At 38.3% G+C, this 14,239-nt stretch overlaps 1 protein-coding gene across 2 annotated transcripts in view; it reads left to right on the forward strand.

The window, feature by feature from the left end:
- The window catches only part of kcnj9 (potassium inwardly rectifying channel subfamily J member 9), a 14,768-nt gene extending 3,769 nt beyond the window's left edge, over positions 1 to 10,999 (forward strand). The window contains exons 3-9 of one of the 2 annotated variants that reach the window (XM_016671472.1): positions 1 to 386; positions 2,336 to 2,549; positions 3,760 to 3,961; positions 5,797 to 5,989; positions 6,093 to 6,290; positions 6,605 to 6,735; positions 9,094 to 9,360. The exon at positions 1 to 386 is cut by the window's left edge and continues 156 nt beyond it. In XM_016671472.1, coding sequence (XP_016526958.1) covers positions 92 to 386; positions 2,336 to 2,549; positions 3,760 to 3,961; positions 5,797 to 5,989; positions 6,093 to 6,290; positions 6,605 to 6,735; positions 9,094 to 9,360 — 1,500 coding nt within the window. In that variant the 5' untranslated portion in view covers positions 1 to 91. Of the gene's footprint in view, positions 387 to 2,335; positions 2,550 to 3,759; positions 3,962 to 5,796; positions 5,990 to 6,092; positions 6,291 to 6,604; positions 6,736 to 9,093 lie in introns of both variants that reach the window. The other variant, XM_007552053.2, reaches the window with a different exon arrangement.
- Positions 11,000 to 14,239: the final 3,240 nt, after the last annotated feature.

A 14,239-nucleotide genomic window follows, 5' to 3' on the forward strand; every position in this document is an offset into this window, starting at 1 on the left:
CACACACACACACACACACACACACACACACACACACACCACTCACACACACACACACATACACACACACACACACACACACAAAGAGACGATGGCGCTGGAGAACTCCGTCTTCCCTTCCCGTCCCGACTCCCTGGCGCTTCCTGTGGAGGTGAAGGCCGAAGGCGAGGAAGAGGAGGCTGCGACGAAGTCGACCGCTTCCACTGGAGTCTTTAATGTATCCGAGGAGTTGGGCCACGTCGTCACCACGCAGACCATGCCCTCCCCTCCGCCCCCGGCCAAGGTCAAAAGGTCGTTCCAGTCCAAGCTCGCAGAGCGGGAGGCCAACGCCAATCAGCACAGGAAGAAGACCCAGCCTGAGAAAGAGAGGGGGCGATTCGGCTGGGGTGAGCGACCTCTGTTGCCCTTCATTTTATTAATGTCAAACCTGTTTCTCAAGAGAAATACAGTCTTTTTTTTATTATCAAGTATGGACGACTGAACAGTCCGCTTGGTGCAAAAACATCATGTTTGGCTCTTCTCCATTTCTCACTGCGAAAACACAAAAACTCACCAAGTATTTTTGTTCAGTTTCTAGTGCAAATATTAAATACATTTTCAACAGGATATACGGGCTTGTTTTAGGTAAATAGTTTCTTAATACTGGTGAAGAAGTACTAGTTCTACTGGCAGATTATTTCACTTATAACATGAGAAAAATGTCTCGTTATAAGTGAAACAATCTGGTACATTTTTATCAATATTAAGGAATTATTGACCTAAAACAAGCTCCTACGTCTTGCTACACAGCTACTTGTAAGTTTATTTTGTCTTAATTTAAGTGTAGTAAGAAACGACACAAAAAAATACTTCAGAGTTTGTGTTTTTGCAGTGCTCTCTCCTCTAGAGCTGACTGCTCCTCCTCTTCCTCTCTGTATCTCACTTGCAGTCGTAGCAAATCTCTAATTTGGATCATGCAGCACTTTTTCACCCCTCACTGATTTTGACACTTCTGCACATCTTTTGCCTCCAGTATTTACAGCAAGTCTTGACTAGAGAAAGGAAAAAGTCTAAACCTAAAAATGCTGTCAGTCTTAGAACTGGAACAATACTACAAGTATTTTCTTACTTTTTTTAACCCATGATTTTAGTTATGTAGGCCAAAATTGTCCAGTCACAGGAAAATAAAATTAAAACTAAAATCATTCAAATAAAGTAGTCATTTCTTTGTTTGGTTGGTTTGTTTTTGTGGGAAATGGATGTTATGCAATGTATATCCAAAACTTTAAAAGGACTTTATTAAAAGAAGCAATTATTATAATAATTGAACAAATTTCATCAGTTATATAAACAGAATTTGTGTCAATTTCTTTCCAAGTGGTTGCTATGTTTAACTAAACTTAATAAGCTAATTAAAAGCTGGTTTGGGTTCTGTTCAATAAAGTGCAGTTGGGGGCCTCAAATATTCTGTCAGAGGGCCACATAGGGCCCCTGAGCCACATTTTGGACATTCCTGCTTTAATCTCTCCTTCTAGTGAGCCAGACCTTCTTTTAATGTCTTCACTAATAGCTCCCCTGATTTTCAGAAGGATTTTCTTCAGAAAAACTAGCAAACCCACTCAACAAAACGAACAGAATCAGACAAAAAAATTCCTTCAAAACGAAATAAAACTAAACTTTAATGAAGAATCCAAAACTATTATAACCCAAAAGAGTCAATCTGAGCAATTCCTCCTGTTCTCTCTCAAGAGTTTTTTTTATGTAATAGAAACATTTAATCCGCAAATTTTTGTAAAAACAGCTGCAGCTCAGTGTTTTACGCAGTACTCTAGTTTGCATATAATAATCGCTAAGATGCTGTATTTGCTTGTTATAATTTTTCATCCGAGGACTATCATTTGAATGAAAAATCTACTCTTTTTGTCATATTTTCCTTTTTCCTCCTTTTTCCCCTGTAGTTCCACCTGTAAGAGGCAGCCTTGTGTGTAGCAGTAGTATTTGATGCAATAAAAGTCTTAGTGAGTCGTTTGATCATCGTTTAATGTGTTTTTATTGTGTGCTGTCAGCTCTTTAGTGTAGCTTTTCTTCTCATGGTGTTTGATGATGTTTGTCCTGTCACACTTCATCTGTTTTCTGCTCCTCACCTGTCTGTTTTCAGCTGTTTTCCATTCTTCTCTCTCCGAGCATCATGTCCTCTGTCACCTGTTTTCATTCATCTCCTTCATTCATCTGCCTCGTCTCATTTCAAGATTGAAATCCTCATTTTTAAATCCTGAAATTCATTCAGAACTTCTGAGATTTTGGAGATGATGGGATGAAACCTAAATGAATGTTTGCACTCTGTCTCTCCTGTCAGCCCGGGCTCGGCGTAAGAGGCAACGCTACGTCGAGAAGAACGGCCGCTGCAACGTGCAGCACGGCAACATGCGGGAGACGTACCGCTACCTGACCGACATCTTCACCACGCTGGTGGACCTCAACTGGCGCTGCTCGCTCTTCGTCTTCGTCATGGCCTATGCAGTCACGTGGCTCTTCTTTGGCGCCATTTGGTACCTCATAGCCTACTGTAGGTAAGGTTTATCAGCATTAGTAAGGTTTATGCATCTGCAACCCATTCTGCAGATACACAGAAGGTTATGAGATTAAATCTAACTAGTTGAAACTGCTGCATTTGTGGATTTTTGCACGCAAAATACACAAAAACGATCAGAAAGAGTTTAAAAATTCGCAGAATGAACAATGAATACACAGAACTCGTTGTGATTTTTAAATGTTGCCAAAACATAAATATTGTTCCTGACTGTTAGATTCAAATTAATAAAAATGTATGTCATCATTGTTGATGTACGGTACTTCATTTCTTTCTCCGGATGCAATATATTTTGTGCTAAACAGCTTTAGAAATTCCTGGTTCGGTGAGCTGTTTCCTTTACTCCAGTTATGAGATAACAGCCTTTTAGCCACAGCATCATATTTTGCTGACTGGTAAAACAGTGGCATCAATCTTTCCAGGAAGCTTTTAGCAAGCCGGTTAGCGTTCACATATTCCAAAACTATCAATTTAATCATCAAAAGGAGGCATTACATTTTAGACATCTCTGCTTTGAAACCCCGCTAAGTAAAATGAAAAAACAGATGACCATGCACATATAAACGTTGCTGTGTATTTCATCACGACAGGGAACTCTCATCTGTGTGTGTCTGCTGGAGCTAATTAGCTAACATGGTCTGCTAGAAAAACGATGACCTTTGCTATCTGCTCCAGACTGCATTTAAATGTTGCCAGAGCAATTTCTGTGATGCCTCAATTCTTTGGTCACCAGCACAGTTCGATAAAAGTCAAAGATTATATAAAGCTCCTCACACCACTTCCATTAATTAGCTGTGCCTCTCCTGTTGGAGCAGTGGTAATGAGCGACATTAACCCGTGTAGTGTGTGTTTGAAGGGAAGCTCTGCAGGCTCTTAGAGGGGTGAATTATGCCTATGATATACTGGGACGATGTGATGAAAAAGGTATTAGATTTTTGCAGAGTGGGGAAAAAATGACAGCCGAACACGTCAGGTTAATGACCAAGCATAAATCTGTGCCGGATTTATTCTGTCGAGTGAAAAGGAGAGCTGAGTTGCCATGTTTATACGTATACCATACGTTCTAAAAATAAATAACAGTAAAAAAAACAAACTCTTCTCACTCTTCTTGCTGTTTCTTTTGACACCCACTTTGTCGTCTCCTCCCACCCTGCTATTTCTCACACATTCTCCTCGTTTCACTCCCGAAGGGGGGATCTGGACCATCTGGAGGACGAGGCGTGGACGCCGTGCGTGAACAACGTCAACGGTTTCATATCAGCCTTCCTCTTCTCCATCGAGACGGAGACGACGATTGGCTACGGGCACAGAGTCATCACCGATCAGTGTCCGGTGGGCACCATGCTGCTGCTGCTGCAGGCCATACTGGGATCCATGGTCAATGCGTTCATGGTGAGCTGTAGGATATGACTTATTAAAGAAGAAAATCTAATACTACAGCAGTGGAAACTAAATATTTATTAGTGTCCCTTGTAATAATGAGGGGACAGAAATAGTAAAAACTGGAGATATTCATTTGGACCGTCATTTGTTAATTATTTCCAAAGTGGAAATACTCAGCTGTGTTCAATAAATGAGAAAAGTGACATTAGTTGCTTAGCAACAGAGATAATAAGTACTGTTGCACCTGTATGTAGATCATCCTTAATACCTATTAAAGCAGAACATAATAAAAATTAATCTCTATCTCATCACACTTTGACGGGAGCTATTATACAAAATTCATGTTCTTCATGTTTCTGTGCTTCTAAAAACAGACCAAACGCTTATTTTCAGCAATTACTTAATAATTTTTGGTGCCGTTTCAAAAACAGAACAAATCAGAAGCCCCCAGTGAAGTCCAGCCTGTTACCTAGCAACCCAAGCTGAGCTCCAGCACATTTGGTCAGCTGGTTTTGCCGTTGTATGCTCTGTACAATGGCTGCTGGAAAAGACAGCAGCCATTGACTTACCATCCAGAAACCACTTGTTGCGTTCTATTTGGTTGTGCAGGAGGCTCTACTTTTACTTTTCAAAAATGTACAGTTGTATAATTGCGCGTCTGTTAGCAGCTATTTTCACGTTTAAGTGTAAACGTTGTCCAACCAACCAATTACAGTTCTGCAACTCAAGCAATGGTAGCTCAAATAACCATTTGTCATGACAGAGATGTGCAGAATATCACCTGAACACTAAAAATTATAAACCTTTAAGCAGACATGTGCCTCTCCTGTCAACTAATTACAGAAAACAGAGGCTAAAGTTCACACAACCTGGCCAAAACTGGAAAGTAACAAACTGGAAAAATGTTTTCTAATTTCATGAATCTCAATTTTAGCTTAAATTTTCAAACACTAATCAGAAGTTGGTGTAAACACCAATACACTGCAAAAATAATAAATCTTACATAGCATTTTTGGTCTTACTAGTAACATATAAAATATGAAAAGTGTCTTGCTATAAGTGAAATTATCTGTCAGAGAAACTAGCACTTTGTCATCAACATCCATCCATCCATCCATCCATTTTCTTACACCCTTATCCCTGATCTAAGGAAATACATGAAAGAACCTTTGTAAAAAAAAAATTTAAAAAAAGCATCTAATTTTGGCATTTACCAAATTCCTAACTGATCAAGAAAAGGGAAGATTGAATAAGTCAAACTGGAGCTTTATTTAAATATCTGCTTCGGGTCCAGTTTTTATCCGGCCTACAGAAGATTAGAATATCATTAAAAGACACTGATTTGATGGTAGGCACATTCCTCTAAAACCGGGAACATTTTAATACTGCATGCGTTGATTTGATTTAAATGAGTTCTCGCAGCAGCATCAAGGCTAAATCATGTTTATGCATGTCTGCAAATTGGAAAAAAAAACATCTTCAGAGCTGATGGACACGTGGGATGTTTCCCTCTGCATCTTCAAAATATTTCAGTCTGAGGTTAATTCAAGTGTCACTACTTCTTTAAACACTGAAAGCTGGAAATAGGTCTATTGAGAAAAGCTCGGCTCTGAATGTATTCAGCAGCTACAATGGAGATGCTGCAGCTGCACAGCATCACCGGACTGCTTAGCTGAAGAGTTAATTATAAATGCTGAATAACAAGCATTGCTTGTTATTTTCATCAGCTTTTCCAGCTGATGAAAATACCCTCTGGGTCCTTTTTTTGTTAAATTTTTTGTTTGTTTTGTTTCGGATTCTGACCGCAGGCCGTTCTTGTTTCTTCCTCTTTCCTTTCTGTGTAGGTCGGCTGCATGTTCGTGAAGATCTCCCAGCCTAACAAACGAGCCGAGACGCTGGTGTTCTCCAAGCACGCCGTCATCTCTCTAAGAGACGACAAGCTCTGCCTGATGTTCAGGGTGGGCGACCTTCGGAGCTCTCACATCGTTGGGGCCAACATGAGGGCCAAACTAATCAAGTCCAAGCAGACACAAGAGGGTAAAACAAGAAATATAAACCACAATATGGAAACATATTTGCAATAAATTGCTCTTTTGTTGGATCTTGTTTGGATACTAGAAGGTGTTTTTGTCTCCTCCAGGTGAGTTCATCCCTTTGGACCAAACAGACATCAGTGTGGGCTTTGAGACGGGCGATGACCGCCTCTTCCTCGTCTCCCCGCTGGTGATCTCGCATGAAATCGACTCGCGCTCGCCCTTCTGGGACATGTCGCAGGCCCAGCTGGAGAAAGAGGACTTCGAGATTGTGGTCATTCTGGAAGGAATGGTGGAGGCCACCGGTGAGACGTGTTTGAAATTAATCTTCCCTTCACATAATGCATGTCTGCTTGGCATTAAAAAATTCACAACTTTAAGATTGACGATTGCAAAAAGTTACATTGCCTAATCTATGCAAATGCTTTGTCTACACTGATGAAGATTCACTCAACATCCTGAATAATCAGAGTGGTTTTCTAAATAATTCAGCTGATGTAACCATTTGGTCAGGGGACATTCTTTGTCTTTCAAAGAAAGATGTCACTTCTGTCAAGCCTGTTTATTTAAATCCTTCTCCCCATCAGAAGTACCTCAAGAGTGTGTTTTATGTGTGCAGGGATGACGTGTCAGGCGCGGAGCTCCTACCTGGCGGAGGAGGTGTTGTGGGGTCACAGGTTCAGCCCCATGATGTTGCTGGCGGAGGGCTTCTTTGACATCGACTATGGAGCCTTTCATCACACTTTTGAGGTAACTTCTCCTCAAAGATAACATTTAAATTCTTAATTGTTTTCTGATGATTTTGAATCAATTTTACTTATATTTTGGCCTATTTTATAGAAAGCAGATGAAATGTTAGCTTTTGGTTGCCTTAACAGTTCTTTCAAGCAACGGAAAAACACAAACTTCTGGTAAATAAAAACTCTCTCTCAGTTCTGTTCTTGCCCCCTCTTACACACAATGCTAAATTCTCCCACTCTCATGGGGTTACTGAATGGTATGCTGGGAAATGTAGGAACTCAAACCAATTTTTACACCTCAAAGTCATTAAATAGGAAGGGAATTTGAGTAAATGAAGTCCTATGATACCACTGGAGCAGCTGTTTTTCCACAAAAATCTTGAAATGGAAAAAAAAAAGTCTGTGGTTTTGTAACTTGTACAGATGAGAGGTTTAGTGAAGTAAAACTGAAAAAGGTTATGTGGTTCATAACCACGACTCAAAACAGTTCCTGGATCAGTTCTTCCTTTGGAAGTCTGGGTTGTTCTCAGATGAAGTGAGACTGGGGAAAAGCTGCATTGAATGTAGTCTGATGATGTGGTTTGACCATCTAATTAGGATGCCTGTTGCTCTGCTCCAGGGGAGGGTTTCCCTGGCAACCCCATTGCTAAAACTGTGGTAAACAGCTAAATTCAAATTATGATATGATGGACAAGCTTTACAGAAGGCTTTGTTCATATTTTCCAGTCCAAGTCATCCTTTTTTCAAATGTGTTCATGTAACTTTGTCAGTTTAAAGATTTCTTATTTGCACTTTGAGCTTTTAACCCAGTTTTATTCTTTTTAATCTAAGTTTGGTTTTATTTTATGTCTCTAATGTTCAAACATTTTCATTTTTTTCTCATACATTTTGAACAGTTGCATCATATTAAAAGTGTTAGGATTTGAGTTTTCTGTGTTTATTTTTGGGTTTTTTCTGTGTTTGTTGTGATCCTGTTCCCTGTGAGTCTCTGTGATGTCCTGTCCTCCCTGTTAATTGTTTCCCAGGTGTGTCTCGTTCCCTGACCACCCTCCCAGTGTATTTAAGTCCACCTGTTGTCTTTGTCTGTTGTCAGATCTTAGTCGTATGTAGCTTGTCGGTTGTTGTCAGTCGTTCTCAGTTGAACTGTATAGTCCTGAGACTACTTTGCTCCGTGTTCAGTCTTTGTGTCAGTTGCTACCGGTATTTAGCTGTGTGCTTTTTGTCTCTGCCGTGCTGCCTGATCTGGACTGTTTGAGCCACTTTCATCATTAAATTCATCATCACTTTCTTCATAACCTGGACTCCTGCGTTCATTCTCACCTTCACCACCTCATGACAAAAAGCAATTTTTAATGACTGGAAACGCAGCTTAGGAGGGGTTGCCAGAAATGGCACTCGCAGAAATACTTACAGAAATCTTTTTTTTTTTTACGTATTTCTGTTACCAGGCAAACTAAAAAGGACAAACATTTTCGTACTACACACTGGAGTTAGAAACTACAACCTCTTGCCTACAAATAGTGGGCAATTCTGCTGGCCACGCCCACCAACTCAACATTTACACTCAAAATGGCTGCAAATGGATGTGCAATTACACAACCATACATCTTTGAAAAGCATTAGTAGAGCATACTGCACAACCAACAAGTTTCTGAATGGTTATTTAATTCAAAAATACTTTATTGGTCCTGAAGAGAAACTAAATAAATAATATTTTAATAAGTTAATAACAAAACAGCTGTCTTTTCCAGTATACAGCGGTAAAACTAGCTGAGCAGTTGTGCTGGAACTTAGACTGGGTTGCTAGGTGACAGACTGGAATTCACTGGGGTTGCTAGGTAATGGGATGGCTTGGCTAGGGTTGCTAGGTGACAGACTGGAATTCACTGGGGTTGCTAGGTAATGGGATGGCTTGGCTAGGGTTGCTAGGTGACAGACTGGAATTCACTGGGGTTGCTAGGTAATGGGATGGCTTGGCTAGGGTTGCTAGGTGAGGGGCAGAACCTGCTAATTTTTGACGTTACATTCCAGAGGGTTTTTAAACGGTTCATTTTTCAGACCCTAAAAACAATTACATTCAAAATCTGAATCAGCCTTCATTGTCACTGTACAGAAAGCACAACAAAATTCATTCCAGTACCGACCATTCAAAGAACAAAAAAAGGACATATGAACAATATAAGACACAGGCAGACAGGTGCCTGAGGCTGCAACTATCATGGGAGTTAGAGGAGAACAAATAACATGTGGGTAGGTGAAAATTGTTTTTTGGCAAATTTATTGGGCTGCTTTTAGAAGTAGTAGAAACCCAAATGGAAGTACAAAAAGGTCCGATTTAACTAACTTCTCTTCCCTTATACCCACCAAGGTTGGCACGCCCTCCTGCTCGGCACGGGAGCTGGCGTTGGCGGCGGCCAGACTCGACGCTCACCTCTACTGGTCCATCTCCAGCAGGCTGGATGAAGAGCCCACGCTGGCCGAACAAGCCACCAAGCAGCCGGACGGCGGCTCGGCCCACAGCAAGGCGGGGGAACCCATCTTCACCGTCGGGGAGATGACGGACATCCAGGAGCAATCAGCTTTGGGCGAGTTGAACGGCAGCGTCACCACCGATCAATCAGAAACAGAGGCCTAGAACAGAGAATGTTTACAGAGAACCTTCAGTATATCGCCACATCATCATAGTTGTGTGTTAAAGACTCTTTTAAAGCAGACAAGTAGTTTCAACGCACCCACAGATCCCACGGTAAACGCCACAATCTTGTGTTACCTTATAAAAAATTATTTTTTAATATTTGTCTTTAATTTGTTATAAGTGTACTCAATGTGCATATCTGATTTTGTTGTATTTGCTCTGATCACCCTTGCCTATATCTACTTTAAAATGACAATACTATGCTTCAGGTGGGTTTAACAGCAGTTCATCCTGTGGACAGAAAGAATGTTGAACAGACAGTAATTAGTTTTTGTTGTTGTTGTTTTGTTTTTCCTTTTCGCCCAACTGATGGTTGTTTCACAGGAAAGTTAAGTATGTTGATTATTACCATTTAAAATAGATACAGCACATAGATGCTTTACTCTAAGCTGCAGTTTTAGAAAATATAAAAATACAGACAAACTTTTCTAGATGCACAGATTAAGAATTACTGTAAATCAGTTAGAAATCTTACACAGTTAATTACACATTTTCTCTTTTTTATTTGGATAGAAACTTTCATTTGGTGCTAGTAAGTTATCTAGGATCATTTATGTTGAACAAAAACATATAGGTGGACATTAATGCTGTATTTTATGCCCGGATATAAACAAAAGGGTGACACTATTTAACAATACTTATTGACATTTATATCTTTACTCACATTATTGTAAACAGAGAATATGAAGCCTTTTAGAAAAAGGTCAACATGATGCTGCTTCACAAGGTTATTGCTCTGGTAACAATATATCATGCAGTCCAGACTTCCCCAGAATTTACAGGTTATTTTCTAAAAAGTACAGGTTATTTTTATGAAATTTACTGGCTGATTTACCATTCACTTGCTGGAACTCGACCTGCTTTAAGTTTAACCGTAGCCCGCAAGGTCCAAAAAGGTTTCAGGAAAGTCTTCTGTTAGTTCCAAAGAGCAAATATAAAATTCCTGAAAAATTCATCTGTATATTTTACAAAATAAACCCATAAATTCCCCAAAACTGAGAAAAATAACCTGGATTTTTTAAAAATAGAGTAATTGAGTTGCAGATAGTAATTTGTAACCTTCACTGAGGTCAAACATAAAATTAACAAGAAAATTCTAGAAACTAATCTTTGATAACCAGGAAATTGCTCTTTAAGTCTTTAAAGATAGGTAGCTTGTAAATTACAGAAACATAACCTGGATATTAAGTAAAATTAACCCAGAAAAGTAATGTATAAATGGCATTAAAGAAGCTTGTATAATCTGGAGTACTCTAGAAATTGCTGGAAAGTATTTCTGAAAGTCCTCTTCAAATGTTTATTCTGCAGGGCTTTTCCAAAAGCCCGGAAGAATATTGGGCTGTATTTTGTATTGCTGCCATACAGAATACTATTTCTTTGATTTTGTTGGTTTCAGCCATGTATAATCTAAAAGCACAACAATGCCCTGCTCAGTTCTGCCCAAATTCCTGCTTCTGCTGCTGTGTATATATATATATATACACACACATATATGTATGTGGCTGTTTTTACTTGATGTTTTTAATATTTAAAATAGCACATCAATTAGAATGAATAAACCACACTATATTCCAGAGAACATGTTGTAGATTTTATTTTCTCTATGAAGATATTTGGTTCTTATGGGAACTGTACAAACTTAGCTTTACTAAGGCTGCAGATGGAAGGAAATCCTTAAAATTTAAAGGGTCATACATTTTGTTTTTTCTCTTTGAAATTGTAACTGGTTTGTTACCAAATAAGTATTCCTCAACAGTGAGCCACAGCTGCCTCATATGATAGAGAAAAAATTGTCACCTATGGTTTACTGTGTATTTTTCATTTTACAAAATGACAAGAAAACTTTACAACAAATCACCTCCAAAAATCCCAAAGTAAATAAAAACAAGACAACAAAATAAATTCATGAATAAATATTGAAAAATATGTTGGGAATACTTGCTATATTGCTGCATACAGTATATTGTATTGTCTTGACTAAATGGAGGACTAAATCTTTATTTATATATGTTTAGTCATCTGCTTTTCATTCAAAAAATATAAAAATGATATAGGGAGTAAACTACCTAAGGAAAAAAAATACATAACCAGTTTTTATAATTAACATCACTGCTACTTGAGCAAAGGTGCTGCAGTGAATTAACATTTTCAAATGGTACCCTGCCCAAACTGGTAAAAATTTTAGGGGCCCTCCAGCTAAAGTTTTTTTTTTTAAAAAATGTACATATTTAGTTATTTATTGGGTTTTACATTTATGTCTTCATTTAAGAATATGACTCTGCTTGCCTTCCTATAAAATGAACATGATTCTTTGAGGTGGCCAGTGATTTTCATGAGGGGCCATGTCCCCCTTCTAACCCTCCTTAAGGGCGCCTCTGCTTTCTAAGCTTTTTCAGCATATAAAAGAATATTTCAACATGACATTAGTGCCACAAGAAAAAAGTAGCCTTGAAATTTGATTTTATCTATAGAATGAAAGCAAATAAATTTTTTTCTGAATCATACTTTCCCTTGGTTCAATTTTTTAATGAAGACTTCTCAAAAACATGCAGAGCTAACGACACAATTTACATTTCTTTATTTATTCATGCCATAAATTAATGTAGAAATATTTGGAACAGTACCAGAATAACTCAGTGTATGTAAATGATGAGCTACAGAAAGTATCCCATAAAGTCTATTGCTGCTGAAGCTGAGTCAACAATAATCACAGGTTTTATGATGTCATGTGCATTAATCTGAGCCATGTATTGTTATCATATACATTGCATATCATATTTAAAGGTTATGAGTAATAGTGAACATGGTGGATGGACTAGAATTAATTCTTTAAAACCAGAGTGGAGATATTAACTTGCTCTGGCTGTGAAATAATTTAGCCAAACATAAAGCGTACTAATGGCGTCGTAAACTTCCTCTCTGATCTCGTAAGTGATTATTCATGTTGAACTTTTCATCTCTGTCTCCTGTGAGGATTCACGGAGTGAGGTATCTCATTAGAAATTCATGGCTGGCTGTCTGCATCCAGAAAAGTCAGCATATTGGGTTACCAGGCAGAATCTTGGCTAAAGGAAAACACGTTCTCCGCTTTGGCCACAAGAGGGCGGTAGAGACCCCGCGCATTCTCCTGCAGCCACTCACACTGCCTCTTTGACGTGTTATGGGATGGGGTCCCCATCGCCATCACATCTGTGTCCTAGGCAACAGAGGCTGGGGACAGCGAGAGGGCAGATAGCGTGTGTGTGTGTTTCTAAATGTGTTTGTCTATGTTTTAGATGTTTGTGTGTGAGCAGAACGTGATGAAGGTGATGAGGCTCAGAAGTCACCTTCATGAGGAGAACAATAAATGCCCTTGACATCAGGAGTCAGACCATTTTTCTTCCATCTGCAGCAAAAATGAAATGCCGCAACAAAGGTTTCCTTTCAGATTGATGAACAAATGAAAACTTTCTTTGTTTCTCTGTTTGTTTTCAGCAGAGGTGAGGATCCAAAAACTGCACTCAAGTAAGAGTAGCGCTACTTCAACATATTTTTACTCAAGTAAAACTAAAAAAATAAACATTTGTACCTTTGGTAGAAAGTCAAGTACTGAGTAACTGATCAAAATATTAAAATGTGATATTTGAAAATTACCATCAGATGGGAAAAAATACAAATCAATTTCTTTCAATATGAAACTTATGAAACTAACAAAAACTGCAAAAACTGGTGTCTGTGTGTGGGAACATTTTGCTTAAAACATGTTTCTAGCTGTACAAAAAATGACTTAAGAGTAAAACAGATTTTAGTAAAAAAACAAAAAAAAAGTGATTCAAGTCGTGGCAAAAAATAAAGAATAAAATCAGGCGAACGAAAAAATCGAAATCACTTTCCACAAAGCGTCCAGAAATGTTAAAAGTAGTGATACTTCATGATATTATTGAAGTAAAAGTTCAGTGCAGTAAAAGGCAATTTTTCCAAAAAGTTACTCAAGTAAATGTCACTAGTTACAACCCAACTCTGGTTTTCAACTACACCAAGAATTGGCCTCCAAGTCTAATTCCCAAGCTGTAAATAATATTTTAATGGTTTTTATATTACTTTAAGAGGGATGCTTGCTAAGCCTAAACTTAAATTTATCATGATGGAGGGAAGTCATGATAGTCAGGAAAGATAAAATCAAAGGTTGAAGTCGAACATGTTTTCGACTCCATATAACAACAGTCAATGAATCAGAATTTACTTAAAAACAGCCATTTATTAAAACAGCATAATGTGAAACATCCATCTGACATCAGCCAGCCAAGATTAAACCCAAAGTTATATTTATCTGTGTTAAACTCAAAAGATGAAAGAAAAATGATGATTATTGGTATTATATTAGTCTTTGAACATAAGCACACACTACTGACTGTTCTTGTTGTCATATTGGTTCTCTCTCTCTCTCTCTCTCTCTCTCTCTCTCTCTCTCTCTCTCTCTCTGTTGCTTCAAAGCAACATATGTTTTTCTCCATAATGGTAAATTATTGCCTCAAGACAAAAGCTGCATTTTAAGAAGTTTCTATTGCTTAATTGGCAAATAAATAGCATTAAACTGCCTAATTTTGAGATTGACTTAACTCTCATTTTGAATATATTTTTGTGCTGATAAAAAAAGGAAGAGGAAGTGACACTTGCAGACTTTTTTGTGGAGCAAAACAGGATTGATGGAAGACAAAACACATCTGTGTGCAGGAGAAATAAATATCCTCATGTATTATATTTGATATTAAAAGTTGCTTTGCAGCTGCTTTTGTTAGTTATTCTGCTGCTGATTTTTAGAGTACTTTAGAAGCAGTGA

The sequence above is a fragment of the Poecilia formosa genome, unplaced genomic scaffold, assembly GCF_000485575.1.
Source record: "Poecilia formosa unplaced genomic scaffold, Poecilia_formosa-5.1.2 Scaffold45, whole genome shotgun sequence".
Lineage (NCBI taxonomy): Eukaryota > Metazoa > Chordata > Actinopteri > Cyprinodontiformes > Poeciliidae > Poecilia > Poecilia formosa.